Source organism: Cupressus sempervirens, chromosome 6 (genome assembly GCF_028749045.1).
Source record: "Cupressus sempervirens isolate cs-2001-9-10 chromosome 6, ASM2874904v1, whole genome shotgun sequence".
Taxonomy (NCBI): Eukaryota; Viridiplantae; Streptophyta; class Pinopsida; order Cupressales; family Cupressaceae; genus Cupressus; species Cupressus sempervirens.
Window position 1 is genome coordinate 581,509,483 of NC_143123.1, and position 18,562 is coordinate 581,528,044.

Genomic DNA, 18,562 nt, shown 5'->3' on the forward strand with positions numbered 1-18,562 from the left:
AGATATCTTTCTCTGAATTTGAAATGTACAAATAGTCTATTTTTTATTACAGTGATCGAAGAGTCCTCAAGTTGAAGGGAAAATAACATTGAAGAGTCAAGAGTCAAGACGATGAACACTCTTCACATTATAACGGCAAGACAATAAAGGGTCAAGGCAATGTTTTATATTCTTCAGAGGGATTTTTCATTTATCGTCTGCAGATCATGGGGATGATGATTATTGCTTCAGTTTTGGCCTATTTTTGGGCGTATTGTATAAACTATTTACTGCTCTTTCATCAATAATAATGATTCTTGTGTGTCTGGGTATTTTACCCTCAAGTTGGAGGGTTTTTCCAAAATAATTTGCTATATCTTGTGCCCATTCATTTTGTCTACTGTTTATCTTCAATTCCGTTATGAAACTCCAACATCAATCGAAAAACTATGATTCATACCCTTAATAAAATATGGCTTCAAACTAATGATGTTTTACAATTTCCTTCAATTGCTGATGAAATTGCTCTCTGAATGCAAGAACCTACTGTTCCTACTTATCTATTTTAATGTCTTCTTTGATGAACTCAAATGATATCTCTACTCAACTGACTAAGAACATCTAAATAGTATGCATCAACCCCAAATTACTTCTGAAGAAAATATTCAAGTCCTGAGAAACTTGTTTGATGAACATTATGTAAAATGGTTCACCCCTTGTTGCTCTGACATAATTCCCCATCCTAAACATAAGGACGCAATTTTTGATATGGAATTTAGTTGCTGAGAAAACTTCTAAGCATTAAATATTCACCAATTAAATCACACTGCTGGTTGCAAAGGTAACAAATTAGAAGCTAATTAACATTGAAAACTTGCCATGCATACCTCGCTTGAAAAGTAATTACACAAAGAACAAATGACAGAGGCACTAACATTGTCACTCCTAACGTTGAATATGGCGCCTCCAGGAAAGCAAAATGGTCACAGCAATCACCTAGATGGGGAAAGCCTGGCCAAAGACTAGATACACAAATTTGTTGTGGTTTTGAAGTCCTGCCTCACACAGTATCAGTCTGCTTGATCTCTTTATGCCACTGATCCACTACGGGAATCAGAAACGGCATTTTCATATGCTGTCCGCAGTGTTTCAGAGTCAGTATGCTCTTCTATAACCTTGATAAACCTTCGCTCTGTCATACACAATACATCTAAAACGGAAAGATCGAGGCCACCGGTTGACTCGATTTTCTGCCAAACCAGAAACCTGGGCCTCAGAGTCCGTTCTAAATCCTTTACCAAGAAGATAGGGTGCTTCACAACAGAATTTGCAGGGGCCTTCAGATCATTAACTAGAAAGTTCATCTTCGCACCAATAACTTTCATGGTGGAATTTAAGACTTGGGGAGCAACCCTTAATACTTGCCAGATTTCCTTGGCCGAAAGACCCCGGGATTTGAGATAATTTATCCTGGCCTTCAACGTTTTCAAGCGGTTGGTACAAACTGTAAGTAAAATATATTTGAACACTGCGCTTCCTTTGAGAAGACCAATGTTTTGAATGAAATTAGCTTCTGCAGGCTTTAGAGAAGTGCGTAACAGTAGTCTCGGCGTCCTCGATAACAATGTAGAAAGTTCTTCCCTGGTGAAACCATTTTCCTCCCAGAAAGCAAGCGAGGGCTTCAGTACCTTCTCCAGGTCCCAAACGAGAAGTTGCGGTTCTTCTAACAAGGTTTTAACAAGAACGTCCTTGGGCTCATATATACTCTTGAGAAACGCCATAGTGGGAAGAAAGCCTTTCTCGAGGTCCAGACTCAAGATGCCTGGACTGACCGTCGAAAGTTTCGTCAGGGTTTGGCCCTCAAAACCTGAATCTGCCAGCAGCCTGATCTTGGCTTCCAAATTGTTTAACGAAAGGCTCATTATTAAGGGCCGAGCCCTCATTACCATGGCAATTTGGTCGTCAGTGCAACCGCGCTTCTTAAAAATGTCAATAAACTGCTCTACGTCGTCGAGAGTTTCAAGATCCTTCAATTTGGGGGCCAACTTGAGAATCCGAGTGATGTCGTTCTCAGACATGTTAAATTTGGTGGAGGCCAAGTCTGCAAAGAGGCTGTCCGTCTGGACTCTGGTAATTGCAAAGCTTGAAAAAGCAGTGCGTGAATGAAATGGAAGCTGGACAAACTGTTTGTGAGCATGAAATGGAAGCTGAACAAACTGATTGTGAGAATGGAATGGGTGTATATCAAACATATTGCGGCATAACATAGTCGTCATGTTTGAAATACTGCAGAGCTGCTCAAACAACAACAGGAGAGAGTTGGATAAGGGTTTTCAGCAGATTTTTTTTTTCTTGTGAGATCAGAGATATGTTTCCGGATAAAAAATAAAAATTCAAAGTAGTTTATTTATTTATTTATTATTAAAAATCTGATAGAAGTAGAAAAATTACATGGGACCATATCCTAATTAAGATTTTAAAAAGTTTAGTTAACAAGTGCCACGTAATGGCTAATAGTTTATTGTAGTTCTAGTTAAAAATAATAGAATAAATTTACAAATAATATTGTCAAAGTAAAATTGTATTAAGTTTAAAGTTAATTTTAGTATTGTTTTAATATAATTTAAAATGTTCAAAATAATTTTAGACTAAGTAAAAGAATTAAAAGAGAAAATTACAAATACATTATATTTATTAAATGATTTAAGAAAAATATAAAATGTGTTTGTTGTCAATATCATTTGTTCTTAATATTAATAACTTAAAAAATTAGCATTTTAACTCTATTTCAAAATAAGTAGGATTTATAATTTTGAAATATGTAACAAAAATATAAAATAGCTTCTTTATTTTTAATACAGTACCTAAGCATTTGTGAGAAGAAGGGTAAACTATAAGTGTACAATTATAAAAATATACAAAAGTCAATTTATTATATAAAAATGGAAGCATAATGATTTGTTGTAATTTATAAATTTTGTAATTTATGAAATTAAATATTGAATAATCATAGATTATTTGATATATTATTGTGAAAATAGAAAACAAAAAAAGGTGAAAAAATATTAAAAAATAAATATGTAAATGTAAAATTAAAAAGTAAATCTATTTTTAAAAATATATTTATATAATCAATATTATAAATTCATATTTAAATCAACTTGAAATGAGAAAATAATTTTACATAATCATATTTTTATCTTTAAATAGATAAATCTATCTTTAAAAAGTAAAATAACATGATTAAAATAAAATACATAACAATATTATATACACATAGGCTAATTAAAATTATCCATTTGTATATATATTTGTTTAAATGTGACAAGTATATGTGTTTGTGTTGTAATCTATTGTATGTCATCCAACAAATATTTATTACATTCTCATCGCAATCTTTTCCCTATTTTGTTATTCTCCAAAAATTTGAGTTTTTCCCCTAGAAAATTGGTTTGGGGCCAATAAAAATTAAGAAATTGACATGTTGTGAATGAATTAAAAAATATTATACCAAAACCTTTGCTTTGAACATTATACTTATGCCATCAAAAAATTAAAATGATGGAGCAGGGGGTGCAACGGTTCCCTGCCTTATAAGGCAAGGACTAAAAATAGAAAAGAAAACATTATGAATAGTAATGGGTGGAAATAAAGTTTTTTATTAGCTGGCAAATATTAAAAAATAAATTTATTATTACTATAAATTAGTAATTTTATTAGTTCCTTCCTTCAAAGGATAACTTAAGTTCATTCAATCCATATTTAATAATTTGGAAAAGTCAATGAGTTAATGAAAGCAAATAACTGAGGCAGGGTACAAGTGTATAGCCCATAGGTTTGGTTTATGACTTTGTCAATGGATGTGTACATAATTTAATAAATCTTAGGAACATTTTGCTTGAAAATGTTTAGAAATTATTATTTGCTTCAATTTGAAAACTTAAAGATAATTTAATAAAGCATTGAGTGCAATGCCTCCCATGACCATCCTTTTGACCAATTGCTACAATCTTGTAATGGTTTGATGTAGAAATATAAAAATCAAATATTAACAACATTTAACATAACCTATAAAAACTCAAACAATAAGAAATGGAAAAATCAAATATTTAAACAATTTTAAGATAATTAATATTAAATCAAATAATTATTTTTAAGAATAGACAATTTCTTTAAAAATATTAATGCAATTGATATTAGTTTAATAATCTCTATCTAATATATTATGAAAAGTCTTATATAATAATAATAAATAACTTAAAAAATCTACTAAAATTTGACAAAAAATAATATAATTATTTTGTATACACTATTATATTTTAAGTTCACAAACCATTATTTCTCTACCATATCATAATTCTTTACAATCTTTATTATTATAATCTAATATTAAGAAATGTTAAATTTAACTTCACAACATGATGGAAAATGTGACACACTGTTGTATTTACTTGTTATCAAATTAGAACTCAAATATAAAGAATAATATAATTATTATTTTGAGTTTCAAAACAAATACAGATTAAAATAATAGTTATTTTGAGATTAAAATCAAATAAAGACATTGATGAAATGAATAAATAGAAGTCATGAAAGGAAAGACATAGTAAAAGAGATTCAAAACATTATACATAGGAAAATTTATCTCCTACTTATCAACATTATACATGTCACTATTATTATCAAATCTAAGATATTGTGAAGAAATGAAGTGGTTAGGGCTTAGGTTTGAGCACGTCCTTCACTATGTCAATAGTTTGGGCATGTCTTGAATGACTTTTCTAGAACATTATTTGTTATGCCACTTCCAAAGAGAGCAAAAGGCAGCTGTAACTATTATTTTCTTTGCATTTGTAAAACGTAAATGGATGGAAAATTTGTATTAAACACATCGCTTTATGTTAATAATTTTTAATCAAAATATATTTTTCTTATGAAAAAAACTCAACATATAGGCTCAACGTTTATTCGTCATAGAGTGAAATTTATAACCAAGATATTTTGCATACACATGTTGCTCTTTGTTTATTTGAAATGCTTTTTAAGATGTGTGTCTCTCTGACATTAATGTTATTCTAGCATGCCATTTGAGTATTTATTGTTTAGAATTCTAATAATTTTATGTTGTGGATGGCTAAATTGACTGCCTTGTGTGAAATTGTTATCATGAATCGACCAATTGCTTTATGAATGTGTGAAGGTTTTTCTTTAGGTTCTCAAGGTACAAAATATATTTAATCTTATGTTATTCATCATGAAAGGGCTGATGTGTGAAATACTTTGGAGTGATCCCCAATCCTAACAAGGGTCTAGGATTAGCAAACGAGTTCTAGGGTTGTCCTTCGGGGAAGATGTGAGAACAATATTTCTCCAAGAATACAATCTTGGTAAAGTTTCATTCCATTTTGTTTATCTTGAAAGGTTTTGAATGCTTCTTTGACTTTCATAGATGATAATCAAGGATAGTAGAGAAATTTAGAGTAGGGAACTCTGCCATGGATTCCTTTGTTACTTTTGTTGCAGTCAGCACCCACATTGATTGGCCAAGAGAACTCCGCCATGGATTCCTTTGTTACTTTCGCTACAAAAACCAATGAATTTGGAATTTTGGTTGAGGGAACTAGAAAGTGGATTCAGAGCAATAGGGAAAGGAGTTGGGGAATGTCATGCCCATATTTTCTTACCCAAAATAAAACATAGATTCTTTTAAAGGAAGGTATGATTTAGATAACTATTTTCCACTACAAATTTCATATATGCACTATAAGGAAATTAAACTTTGATTAACTAATTTTATTCAACTCGAAAGAGCATTAGGTTTAGATTTCCATTTTAAAGTCTTTCAAATATAAATCTTAATAAAACATAGGACTACTCTTTTTTTTCCTTTGTTTTCTTGTATTCAAATAGGAAACCTTTCATACATCACAAATGTAAGATCACAACTTCTCTTTTGCACAGAGTCATATACACAATCTTGAATCAAACAACAAGACTTAGATTTTATAAGTTTCATTTACATTTCTTTGCAAGATACAATAAAGAAAACAACAAATACTCAAACAATGCTCGTTTTCCACCCTACCAATTAATGGCATCATGAGGTCTTTGGTGCCCTAGTCATACCTTCAAGCAAGAACTCACTGCATCTAAGGATCATAGATGTTATCATATGAGTGAGTTCCTAATACAAGAACAATATTTTTAACTACACTTGTTACACATTTTAGACTTACATGAATCCAACTCAAAGAGAAATACTACAAAAGAAAAGGGATAGAAAGACTGATGCAGGAGCATCTTGCATGGGAAAATTATTGGGAAAAAAAAAAAAAAAAATCGTGGAGGAGAGAGAAAGTGATGAAAATTAGAAGAGAAATAATAAAAAATAAATGGTTGTCATTCCATTTATCGAGGTATGTGGGAAGAATTCTAGAAAGTTATGAATATTGTAGAAAGTTGTGGATATTGTAGAAGGTTATGGAAGTTGTAGAAGGTTGTGGAGGAATTCTAGAAGGTTGTGGATAAGTCATGCATTGGGTGATAAGTGCCTATTTAAGCAAGGCATATGAGCATTTCTAATCAAGCTCAAGGAGAAGCTTGAGAAGTGGAAGCTTGAGAAGGAAGAGCATTGGAAGGAAAGTTGGAAGGTGTGAAGTCTTCAAGGTGTGAAAGAGAAAGAGGAAGTGAAGAGTGATTTTTCCTGAGTCTGTAGACAAAGCATTGAATGTGAGGTAGTTTACACTTGGATCTTAGATAAAGTTGGAGAAGAGCTAGTGACTGCGGTTTAGAAACAAGGAGGTTGCTTGGTGGCTTGCGAGCACAAGTTGAGATCTCAGAGGTTTCTACCAGAGTGTGGATCTGGACTAGCTTGGGTTTGGGTTGGATCTTGAGAGATCTTGCAAAAATGTTATTGTAATTACTATTGGATTTTCAAGTATAATAAAATTGTCTTCATATTGTTGCATTCTTGGTTATGAGTTGGTAAGGGTGGTGTAGCCCTTTGTCAGTGGTATCAGAGCATACCTACATTAGTGGTATCAGAGCGTACCTTCATCAAGTGGTATCAGAGTAGGAGATCCTGAGTGTACAAGTAGATCGCCGAAGTGTGAGGTAGTTTGTACCAGGAATGGTTGGGCAATCAAAGCTGGTGGATTGCAAATCCATTGTCCTAGACTTGTGATGTGGTTCTTGATTGTTCGTGCGAGGTGGTAGGTTGCGATTTGACTTGCAAACAATTTGGTTGTCACAAGGAGCGCGGGAAGGATTTGTTGTAGAGGGTTTACGAAGATCTTGGAAGATGGCTCCAAGAGGATTGGACCCTAAGATGATTGCAAAAATCCATGATATAGTAGAGAGGAATTTTTCTAAGATGATTTCTCGATTGGATGCTAGATTTGTTGATCAAGCTAAGAAGGTCAAGGTGGAAGAGGTTGGTTTTGCTGATCAGTTTGTGGAGTCTGATGCAGAACCTGCAGAGCAACTAGAGGTTGTTGCTGAAGATATTCCTAACGTTGTTGATGTTGGGACAGAGGTTGGTTTTCATGATCAAATGGTTGAGTCTGACATGGAGATTGTGGAGCACTTGGTCGTGGATGATCTAGTTGTTGGTGGTGACTTGTATTTTGCAGATCATCTTGTTGTGAGCAATGAGGTTGTTGGTGTTGAGAGTTTGGCATGTGTTGATGGAGATCTACATGTGGCTGTTGATGTGGGGTTTGTTGCTACGGGTGTGGATTCACTAGTTGCTGATGTGAGTGAGGTTTTTCTCATGAAGCATTATGTTCAGTTTGTTCCTAGGAGTAAGCATGCTGATTGAATGGTTGAGATGTTGGTGTTTGACATATGGATGCAGATGTGGAAGATTTGCACGTTGGTTTTCTTGTCCCCGTTGAGGTGGAAGCCTTTGGTGAAGATGAAGATGGTTGTAGACCTTTCTTTTTGGTGTCAAAGTGTGGGACACACTTTTCTATCTACCGGGGGAGTCTGATGCAGGAGCATCTTGCATGGGAAAATTATTGGGAAAAAAAAATTGAAAAAAAAAATTGTGGAGGAGAGAGAAAGTGACGAAAATTAGAAGAGAAATAATAAAAAATAAATGGTTGTCATTCCATTTATTGAGGTATGTGGGAAGAATTCTAGAAAGTTATGAATATTATAGAAAGTTGTGGATATTGTAGAAGGTTATGGAAGTTGTAGAAGGTTGTGGAGGAATTCTAGAAGGTTGTGGATAAGTCATGCATTGGGTGATAAGTGCCTATTTAAGCAAGGCATATGAGCATTTCTAATCAAGCTCAAGGAGAATCTTGAGAAGAAGAAGCTCGAGAAGGAGAAGCATTGGAAGGAAAGTTGGAAGGTGTGAATTCTTCAAGGTGTGAAAGAGAAAGAGGAAGTGAAGAGTGATTTTTCCTGAGTCTGTAGACATAGTGTCGAATGTGAGGCAGTTTACACTTGGATCTTGGATAAAGTTGGAGAAGAGCTAGTGACCACGGTTTAGAAAGAAGGAGGTTGCTTGGTGGCTTGCGAGCACAAGTTGAGATCTCAAAGGTTTATACCAGAGTGTGGATCTGGACTAGCTTGGGTTTGGGTTGGATCTTGAGAGGTCTTGCAAAAATGTTATTGTAATTACTATTGGATTTTCAAGTATAATAAAATTGTCTTCATATTGTTGCATTCTTGGTTATGAGTTGGTAAGGGTGGTGTGGCCCTTCATCAAGTGGTATCCGAGCATACCTTCATCAAAGACTCATCTCTCTCTTAAGTTCCCTCTTGATCTTCTTCTCCTCATACTAGTTCTACGATCATCTCCCCCCTTCTCCATTCTCCTATTCTACATATAACTTCCCCTTTTCATCTCCAACAATGGTGAATTGTCCATCCTCCAAAGTCTTCCTCTCTCTTCTTCCAAAACCCTCTCCTCCTTTAATGAAGGCACATGGGTTGCTTATCAATGTGTCATAACCCATTGTCTCCCGCTATTCATTTTTGTCACATTTGAAGTGGGGCCCTTTTGAGGTGTCATAATGTAAGTTTTAACCATGATTTGACCCTCAACTAACCCCCAACCCTAGGTAGTATAAGTGGGTTAAGTTAAATGCACTATAGGGTCCATTTTAATGCCTCTAAAGTCTAGCTTTAGTTTACATCCGATTTTACAAGAATTTTGCATGGAGATAGACTTTGATTATTGTATAGGAGTTGGCATAGATTCTTCAAAGGTCTTCATAATCATCCTTTGCACAATTCAACTTAAACATCAGTAACCCAAACCTATAAATATATAATTGTAAACATTAATACATATCCTTGATTGAACCATAGATCAACACATTAGACCAACATCATATTCTAACATCATTTTCTTAAGAATCATATGTCTATGAAAAATTATTTACAAATTTGTATCATTCATTCTACTATAACTACTTCTCTAATTACAACATTTTCAAGAATAGTAGCCACATTAATAATTCATAATGTATGTATCATAACACCTTACACATGCATTAATCAAGTCCTTACCATTGAGTCTAAATCTATAATGAGATGGGGTATTGCATACTACCCCTTTACCCATTGACTTTCTCTGATAAGTCACCAATGTTTTATGACATCACTCCCATATTTAGATCATTATTCACATCAATGATCTTTTCATTTAAATTGATTGGCAATTTCTTAAAAATTTCATCAAGCATAGGTACTTACTTTCACTAATTATAGGATTCAACTCATAACATCTCTTAGAATAGCATAACGAGTATCACTAATATTCACTGTGTTATGTACATTCTAATAATTTTTGTACTTATTTATTTTAAATTAAATGATGCATAATTCACTTCAAAACAATAATCGCATAACCCAAACTTGATTTCCATTTTCACAATCACCTTATTTAAAATGTATTCATCACAACAAAATATCTATTTAATTCAATTGGCCATAATTTCAATTACAAAAACTATCTAATTATCATGATGAGCTAAGATGAACAATATAAGATATTTACCCATAAGGTAACTCACATTAGCTAATCAAGTTGTTAACATAAATTAGATATTCTGTCATAGTGTGAATTAGGTCTAATGCTACCAGTCTCATAAACTATCATGTCATATTTAAAGAGGTCCAACCATTTCTATTTGTAATCAGTGTCAATTGTATGTACAAAATCTATAGTTTATCATAAGTTGAGTCTAACTTTGCACATTAATTAAATAAGCAAGATTCTACTATACAAAGTATCACATACACATTTGCACTTAATATTTAGATGGTTACAAAAGATAAGTCGATCTTATTTAAACAATACTGATCATAGCAAGTCACGTAAGGATCCTCCCTAATCATGTTATTGCATAAGCCATATAATGTTCTCTAATGACAAAATTAATATTTACTTCTAATCAAATTATGTTGTAGACAAATTAACAATCCTTCGAGTCCTTACTTGGATGGGACCTTACAAGGAGTAGGTAGACACAACAAAAATGCAACCAACTTTCTGACAACCAAATCAACTTTCCAACGACAAAATTTTTAGGAGCAAGCAGCAACATGAGGAAAATCTGGCGGGCTCTTGCCTAGGGGAAAGCCTATCGGCTAATTAAATTTCAATAGACTAAGAACAATAATTAATTTATTAATATTTTTTTATATAATTTAAAAATATAATTTTTCTTATTTGTCATTGGTTCAATCAATGAGAAAAAAAAATTATAGTAAAAAATACAAAATTTATGACATTATGATATTACAAGAGTCTTATTTTAGAAAATTCTAGAATTTCTCCACATTTCTCCAAACCGCCATGAAAGCTCTAGATATTCTTTCTCCAAGCCCGTGAATTTAAACTGCCCTTCATAGGCAACTCTCCATATTACTATAACATTCCTAACCAAACAAGTGCCTACAGAATCAAAAGAGCCACGATGCCTCAAAGAGAGGTATTCTCTACTCTCTATGCAAAATGTTCCTTATTTTTGTTTAAAATGCTCAATTGGACAATTTTGTATAATTCAAACAATCTTGTAGGGAGCCATGCTTGTGCAATCATGGGTTGCTTTCTAGGGACACCCAAACTGATCAAGTTGTGGAAAACAAGGGAACAAGAGTTTTTGACAGTAGGGTTCAAGAAGGCAAGTTCCTTGCTTAGTAACTGATTTCAAGTTTATAAAAGTCAATTAGCTTTAGTCTAATTAATAGATGAGTTTTCATTCCAGACTAATTTCTATGTATATCAATATCTTTCTCTCCACTAATATATACACTAGCTTCTATAGTGTTTCTAGTTATGGTAAAATCTTTTAATAGGAATTGTGAATTAGAAGGTCCAAATCCATACAAAGAACCAAGAAAAACACCCTAGCTTTTTCAATGTTCCAAGTTTAGCTTCAAATTTATTTGGTTCTTCTAGTTGGAAAACAAATACAAATTTTGTATTAGGGTTCAAAAATGCTTACCAATGTATAGTGCAAGATAACCCATGTCGACAAAAACACTACAAGTTATTTACTTTAGTGCCTTGCCATATCCAAACAAGCAAGAAATATAGAATTATTCCAAGAAAATGGAATATTATATTAACAATTATCAGTATACAACTACTAGGCTGGCAAGCATATACAATATTACATGGCCATTGTCCCAGAATGCTTGCCAAATGTATAAGAATTGTCTGCATATTTCAGTCACTTCAGATGTGAACAACTCAATAGAGATCACGATGACCAATTGACTTGAGTAGACCTTCTTCTTATTCTATTGTAAATTAGACTCAAGCTAATTGACTTGTATAGACTTTGTGCTTATTATAGATGTTTGGTTGTCTCATTCACATCTTCCTTGCTTGGTAACTAATTCATGAGATACTTATTCAAAATAATTGTTTTACACTATGCTCCAAGTCCCTTCTTAACCAAAACATGTGAGTCTACTTAACAAAGCCAATATAAGACTATCGTACATAGTAATATCAAATGTAGGAGATACAAGAAACAAGGACAAGCTTCATTGATGTTAATAGGGTGGGAGGAAAGTGAAGTATGGGATGTTTTACAGGTCCTACGATTGTTCATATGTACAACCACAATCACTTATCAAACAAAATATAAATCACAAAAGTAGAAAGTACCAAAAATACTCTAGGAAAACTCTCATGGTTGTGTACTTCTACAGAGCTCTACGGTATACTCTATAATGATATTCATTACCTTCTGTTGGTGTTTTAAAACATCACATTTCAAATTATCCCAATGAGAATAGAATACATCTAGGGGCAGCTATTTCCCATCTACAACATACCCATTCAGACACTGGGCCAACTATAAGGCTCCTTCTTCTACTTTAGGCTCTACAAAACCTAGGTGGACGCACCTCAGATTCATTTATATGGTACCAGTTGTTCATGATGTAGTGCAAGGTAGGAGTATCCCTAAAGGATATGTCCTAGCCCCTAGCAATATAACCACACCGTGGAAACACAACAACAAGAAACAAAAATGCAAGATCTGATACCAAATTACAATAATTGTTCATAAAATAGAAACTGATTAAATGCAATATGCTCGGTTGTAAGGCCTTCCGAGTTAGGGCCAAATAAAAATAGCAATTACAAAATTAGTTTTGCAAGATCCAACAAGATCCAACTTACAAACCAATCTCAACTAGTCCAGATACACAACTGGATAAGAACACCAAGAAGAATCCACACTTGTACCCTTAGGTCCACCAAGAGATCCTCTAGTTCCTAAGCCGCAGCTCTAGCTCTTCAAATTCACATCTATCCTTCCGTCCATCCCAAATCCATGACTAAAAGACTCCACACGACCCCTACTTATACTAATCTAAGCCACAAGTCAGCTCAGAATGCTAAAAACTAAAATTAAATACTTAAAGAGCCACAAGTTGGCCTGCAACAACAATTAAATGTCTAGAAATCGATATTTGAAAAAAAATGTGATATCTCCTAGCTCTGATTGAACTAGAACTCATGCTTTGAACCATAGGTAGAAATTTAGGTCTTCTACAACCCCTTAAAATTTTAAGGGCTGATTCATCAAGGATAAGTGTGCATCCATCCCGAAAGTCAAGCATAGAAAATTGTCGCACAAAAGTGCTAGAAATCGATACTTCGAGAGAATTGCCATATCTCCCAACTTATAAGGAATTAGAAATTTCACCTTGGACCATAGATATTGATCTAAGCCCTCATCAATCCTCGAAGTGTGTATCCTCTCATTCATTGTACAAAATTAGTTATACGGCCTGCAACAGGCACCCAGAAACCAAAAAAACACAATTCTAGCAGCAAGGTAAAAATAGTTCAAACTTCAACTCAATCCATCCAATCTCTATGAAATCATGAGAAAAGGTTCCCCAATGTGTCTCCAACACATCCCTAACCATGAAAATCATAAAAAAACTAAGCTCGATGCTCCTCAACACTTAACCAAAATCCCTCCAAACATGCAGGATTGCAAGCAAGCCTAGGATGCTCCTACATCAGACATCCTAGGTTTGAAAAGATGTTCTAGTAACTGGAAGAACATCTTCTGGAATTCAACACATAAATCCCAAATTGGTTCTTCACATATATTTCCTCCAAGTCTTCAACTTGCACACTCTTTCCCTTGTTTTTTCTTCTTCTTTTTCACATCGACCATAGGTGTTCCATAGGTTTGCTTTCCATGTTGATCTCCAACCTTCTCAGAATCTGCCAACTTAACTTGGTTGCCAATACTCGAGTTCCTCCTATCAAGCTCTTCATTCATCAAAGGAATCAAGGAAAACTTCATATCACACTTCTCAATAGTAAACATATTCCTAACACAATCATGCATAGCCTTGCAATCATACTGCCAAGGTTTTCCAAGCAACACATGACAACTATTCATATCCACAATATCAAACAACACTTGATCCTTATACTGCCCAATCTGGAAATCAACAAGGCATTACTCCCTCACTTCCAAAGTATGCTTACCTTGCAACCAACCAATTCTATAAGGATAAGGATTTCTCATTCTCTTCAAACCAAGTTTCTAAACCATCTCTTCAACAACAAGGTTATTAGTACTACCACCATCCACAATCACCTTATAGATTTTGCCACCAAACTTACAACAAGTCCTGAACAAACTAGTCCTTTGACAAGAATCCAATTTTCTCTCACCAACCAATACTCACTGAGCTATCAAACTCTCTCCTTGCTCAAGCTAACTACCTTGGACTACAACCTCATTCACAACAATAGTTGTCCTCCCAATCGGACATTCAAAAGATCTATGCCCTTCTTGACCATACTTGAAACAATTACCTCTGAACCCACCTCCATCTGTCCTTCTTTTCTATTCAACAGGTTTTGGTTCACCTTCTACTTTTGGTTTAGCTTATTTTGAACTATCATGTTTCTCCTTCCCTCTGGAACTACCTTGATTCTTCCTCTTTAGCTTCTCCTCTGCTCTCAAAGCATACTGATAAGCATCCTCAACTAAATAAATATTAAGCATAACAACCTCATCCTGAATATTGAATCTCAAACCATTAATATACCAAGCTACCTTCTTTTTTGACAATTCTCTATGCCCAGGCCAAATAGTCAACTTGTAGAACTCCTCAGTATAATCTTTCATAGTCATATCTTTCTGCTTCAGATTCTGCAACCTCTTAAACAACTCAAGTTCATAATCAGTAGGAATGAACTTAACCTTCAACTTAGTCACCATCAACCTCCATCTAGTGATCTTCATTTCACCTTCCTCTTCTCTATCTCTTTGTAGTTCTTTCCACCAAAGAGTAGCATGTTAAGTTAGCTTAGTTTGTGCCAACCTTACTCTGAGTTGATCCTCAAGCTCAAAGTAGTCTCCTAGTTCACCAGTCCAATCAATTAGATCTTCAGAATTCAAAGTACCCAAGAAATTAGAAACCTTCATATTATGCTTAAGCTTCAACTGAGATCCAAGTCGAGCGAATTGACCAACCCTAATTCCAATAGGTCTCTCCACATGATCAATTTTGTCCTTACTGTAGACACTTAAATTTGATTACATAATAGGTAATTGTATTTAGTCATCTCCTAAGACATTATTGATTAAATATTTACTATTTAATTAATTAATCATCATCCTCTAGTTAATTAATTAATTAAATTAACTATAGTCCAATTGATAAAATTAAATGATAACCCAAAATCAATTTAACAATTAAATCTTTGTTCCTCTATTAAATTAAATAAATCCTCAAATCTATTTAATTTAATTCCATATCCCCATTTTATTAAATAAATCATTTAATAAAATATTTAAAACCCTTAAAGCATCCCTAAACCCTGTCCTAACCCCTAATCCAACCCATTCACCCATACTAAACTCATTTAGCCACCTAACTAACCCATCTCATCAAAGCTAAACCACTTACCTCCTAACCCTTTTCCAAGTTAATCATAATCCTCCTCCTAAAAATGTGCACAACCTTAAGCAAGGGTTAGGACTTGCTAACCCAAGCTAAAGTCAACAATCTCATCCTCACCCTCACCCTCCAACATTTATTACTCTTACATCCCCCTTTAAGTCTCTTACATCCCTCTTACACTTCTTACATCCCTCTTTAAGGCTCTTACATCCCTCTTACATACTCAACCTCCCTCATCACTCCCTTGACCAACCCTTATCTTATCCTCTCACACTCATCCTCCTTGTGACAAGTGTCACTCTCCTATTGGCCCCAAAGAAGCACAATCCATGTGCTCCCCTTTGAATGCATCTTGACCCTCCTTCACCATCTTATCATCCTTGCATCCTGACCATCCATCTCTCTACCCCTTGGCCAATAAATGGAACCCTCTCCCTTCACAACCATCATCTACCTTTCATGCAAAGTTATCATGCTATTTTGAGAGCCTAAAAACTACCAAAATACCATCATAATGTTGAAATCCCTCCAGACCTCCATCATTTGAAACCCTCATCCATACACACACTTGGTGAAAAACTCCATCCTTTGGAAGCTTGAGCACGTGAGCATACATCCTCTCCCATTAGGGACACATCAACTTCATCATGGGTTATACCATAAGGAGCCTAAGATTCTTGGTTTGCTTCCTTTTGTGATGATAACCTTGTAGACACTTAAATTTGATTAAACTGCTTTAGTAATCCTATTTAGTTATCTCTAAAGGCATCATTAATTAAATTCTTATTTAATTAATCCTTTGTCATCCCCTTGCCGATTAATTTAATTAATCATCTATAGTCCTAATTGATAAATCAAATAACCTATCATTTATCAATTAAATCCTTTTCTCCTATCTAATTCCAAAAATCCCCATTTATTAAATAAATCTATTTGATAAATAAAATCCTCAAATCTAAAAACCCCTAACCTATCCCTAATCCTCCATTTAGCCTAATCTATCCCCTAATGTTGTCACATTCCCTAAACAAGTTTAAGACTTTCCTAAACCAAATCAAACTCCCCTCTCCAAAATATCCCAACCACCAAGCCATGAGTGCTCTTACAAACCATAAAAGACTCTTACAAGCCCACTCATGACTCTTACATCCCTCTTCCATACTCAATCTCCCTCATTATGCCTTTAACCAACCCCTTATCCTATCCTTTTACACTCATCCTCATTGTGACAAGTGTCACCTTCTCATTGGTGCTAAACAAGCACAATCCATGTGCTCCCCTTTGAGTGCATCTTAGCCCTCCTTAACCATCTCTCCATCCTTGCATCTTAGCCTTCCATCCCTCTACCCCTTGGCCTATAAATTGAATCCCCTCCCAAGCCATATCATCACAATCCTTGAGCTAAAGTTACCATGCTATTTTGAGAACCAAAAGTCATCAATCTTAACCTTATAATGCCAAATTGAGAGCTCACAAGGCTACCAATTTTCCATTACCCATCTCCACCATTGAAGCAATTGGGCAAGCAATTGAGCATACATCCACATCAAATGACACATCTACAAAATCAAGGAAGCATGGAGTGTTTTCTCTTTTGAGGTTTGCATTTCTTGTTTGTTTTCTTTGTCTAAGCTTATATGTGAATTTAGTTTTAGTTTGTGAATGTTTTTCTTATTGTTAATGTTCTTTGCACACTAAATCTTGTTCTACATTTTGGCACGCCCGGTGGGACCCCACTATGGGTCATTTATTTATCCATTTCAATCTACATGTTGCTTTTATAAACTAACCCTCTAATGCTTGTTGTTGTTTGAGTAGGTTGTAGGGTGTTTTCCTTGTTTTTGCAGGTTGAAAGGCGCACTTAGGAAGAAGACATACCCTTTAAAAAATCTGAAAATTAAAAAAAAAAAAAATTTGAAAAAATTTGCGCATTTCAATTCTTTTCGCGCAGTGTCGTCTCTGTAGATTGGCATCTGCACCTGCAAACTGTCGTCTCCGCCAGCTATTCAGTTATCTCCGCAACCTCAACTGTCGTCTCCATAGATTGGCATCTGTGCCTACAAACTGTCATCTCCGCAAGCTATTCTGTCATCTCTGCAACCTCAACTGTCATCTCCGCAAATTGGCATCTGCGCCTACAAATTTTCGTCTCCACCAGATACTCTATCGCCTCCGCCAGATACTCTGTCATCTCAGTCGCCACCAACCTGAACTATCGTCTCCGTCGTTGCCAATCTGAACTATTGTCTATGCCTAGTTCTCTGTCGTCTCCACAGATCGGCGTCTCTGCAAATCAACGTCTCCGCAGTTTGGCGTCTACACCTGATGAACTGTCGTCTCCGCCTGCCTTTGTTGTATTTTTGTTTTAACATCTTTGTTTCTGCACTTTGTAGTTTTTTTTTTTTTTAAAAAAGAGTATAAATCGAATTTTAAGTTTTGGTGATTCCATAGAGTAGAGGTTATTTTAAGCATTTTTACGCCTAGGGAAAAGAACAAAAAAAGTTGATTTTATTTTTTTCATAGTTAAGCTTCAAATTTTGAGATTTTTGGGTTACTAATCAAATTGGCTTTTTGTAGCTATTGCAGGTTGGAGCACATATGAAACCACTAACCATGTTTTTTTTTTTGCAGATTCTCATATTGCTAAAATGAACTTGCATGCTTAAACACATCTTTCTTTGAATGAATGTTGCTCAAACACAATCTTGAATGCAATGGATTAAAATCAATCTTTCTTGAAATGCATGCTTAGAACAAACAAACTCAATCTTGAATGCAAAAGATCAATCAACCATTGCAATATCTCACACTTCAATTTTGGGCATAAAAAGAATCCACATTTTAGAAATCTTCTAAGTTATAAAAACTAATAAAGACGCTCCGAGTGAGTTTGTAGTTGGACTCACCCTCTTTAATCACCCATCAATTTAACCATTGGTTGCAATCTCGGTGCCATCTATGAGGATGGGTCTAGCTAAGAAGGTGTTAAGTGCTCCACGCAAATCAAACTCCACTCACTTGGGTTTTTATTAGTTTTTCTAAGTTAGAAAATCTCTTGAATGCACATTAGCTTCGCTAACACTTCATTTGGGTATAATAATTGAACAAATCTTGACGTGGAGGGCCTCCGGGTGTGCGCTTGAAAAATTGAGTTTCACATATCTTTGTT

At 34.6% G+C, this 18,562-nt stretch overlaps 1 protein-coding gene across 1 annotated transcript; it reads right to left on the reverse strand.

Moving 5' to 3' along the window:
- Nucleotides 1-625: 625 nt before the first annotated feature.
- LOC149553580 (transcription termination factor MTERF8, chloroplastic-like) lies at nucleotides 626-2,378 on the reverse strand. Its single transcript, XM_089788984.1, has one exon. The coding sequence runs from the start codon at nucleotides 2,253-2,255 to the stop codon at nucleotides 1,068-1,070; it is 1,188 nt and encodes a 395-aa protein (XP_089645110.1). The 5' UTR covers nucleotides 2,256-2,378; the 3' UTR covers nucleotides 626-1,067.
- Between the last annotated feature and the right edge of the window lie 16,184 nt (nucleotides 2,379-18,562).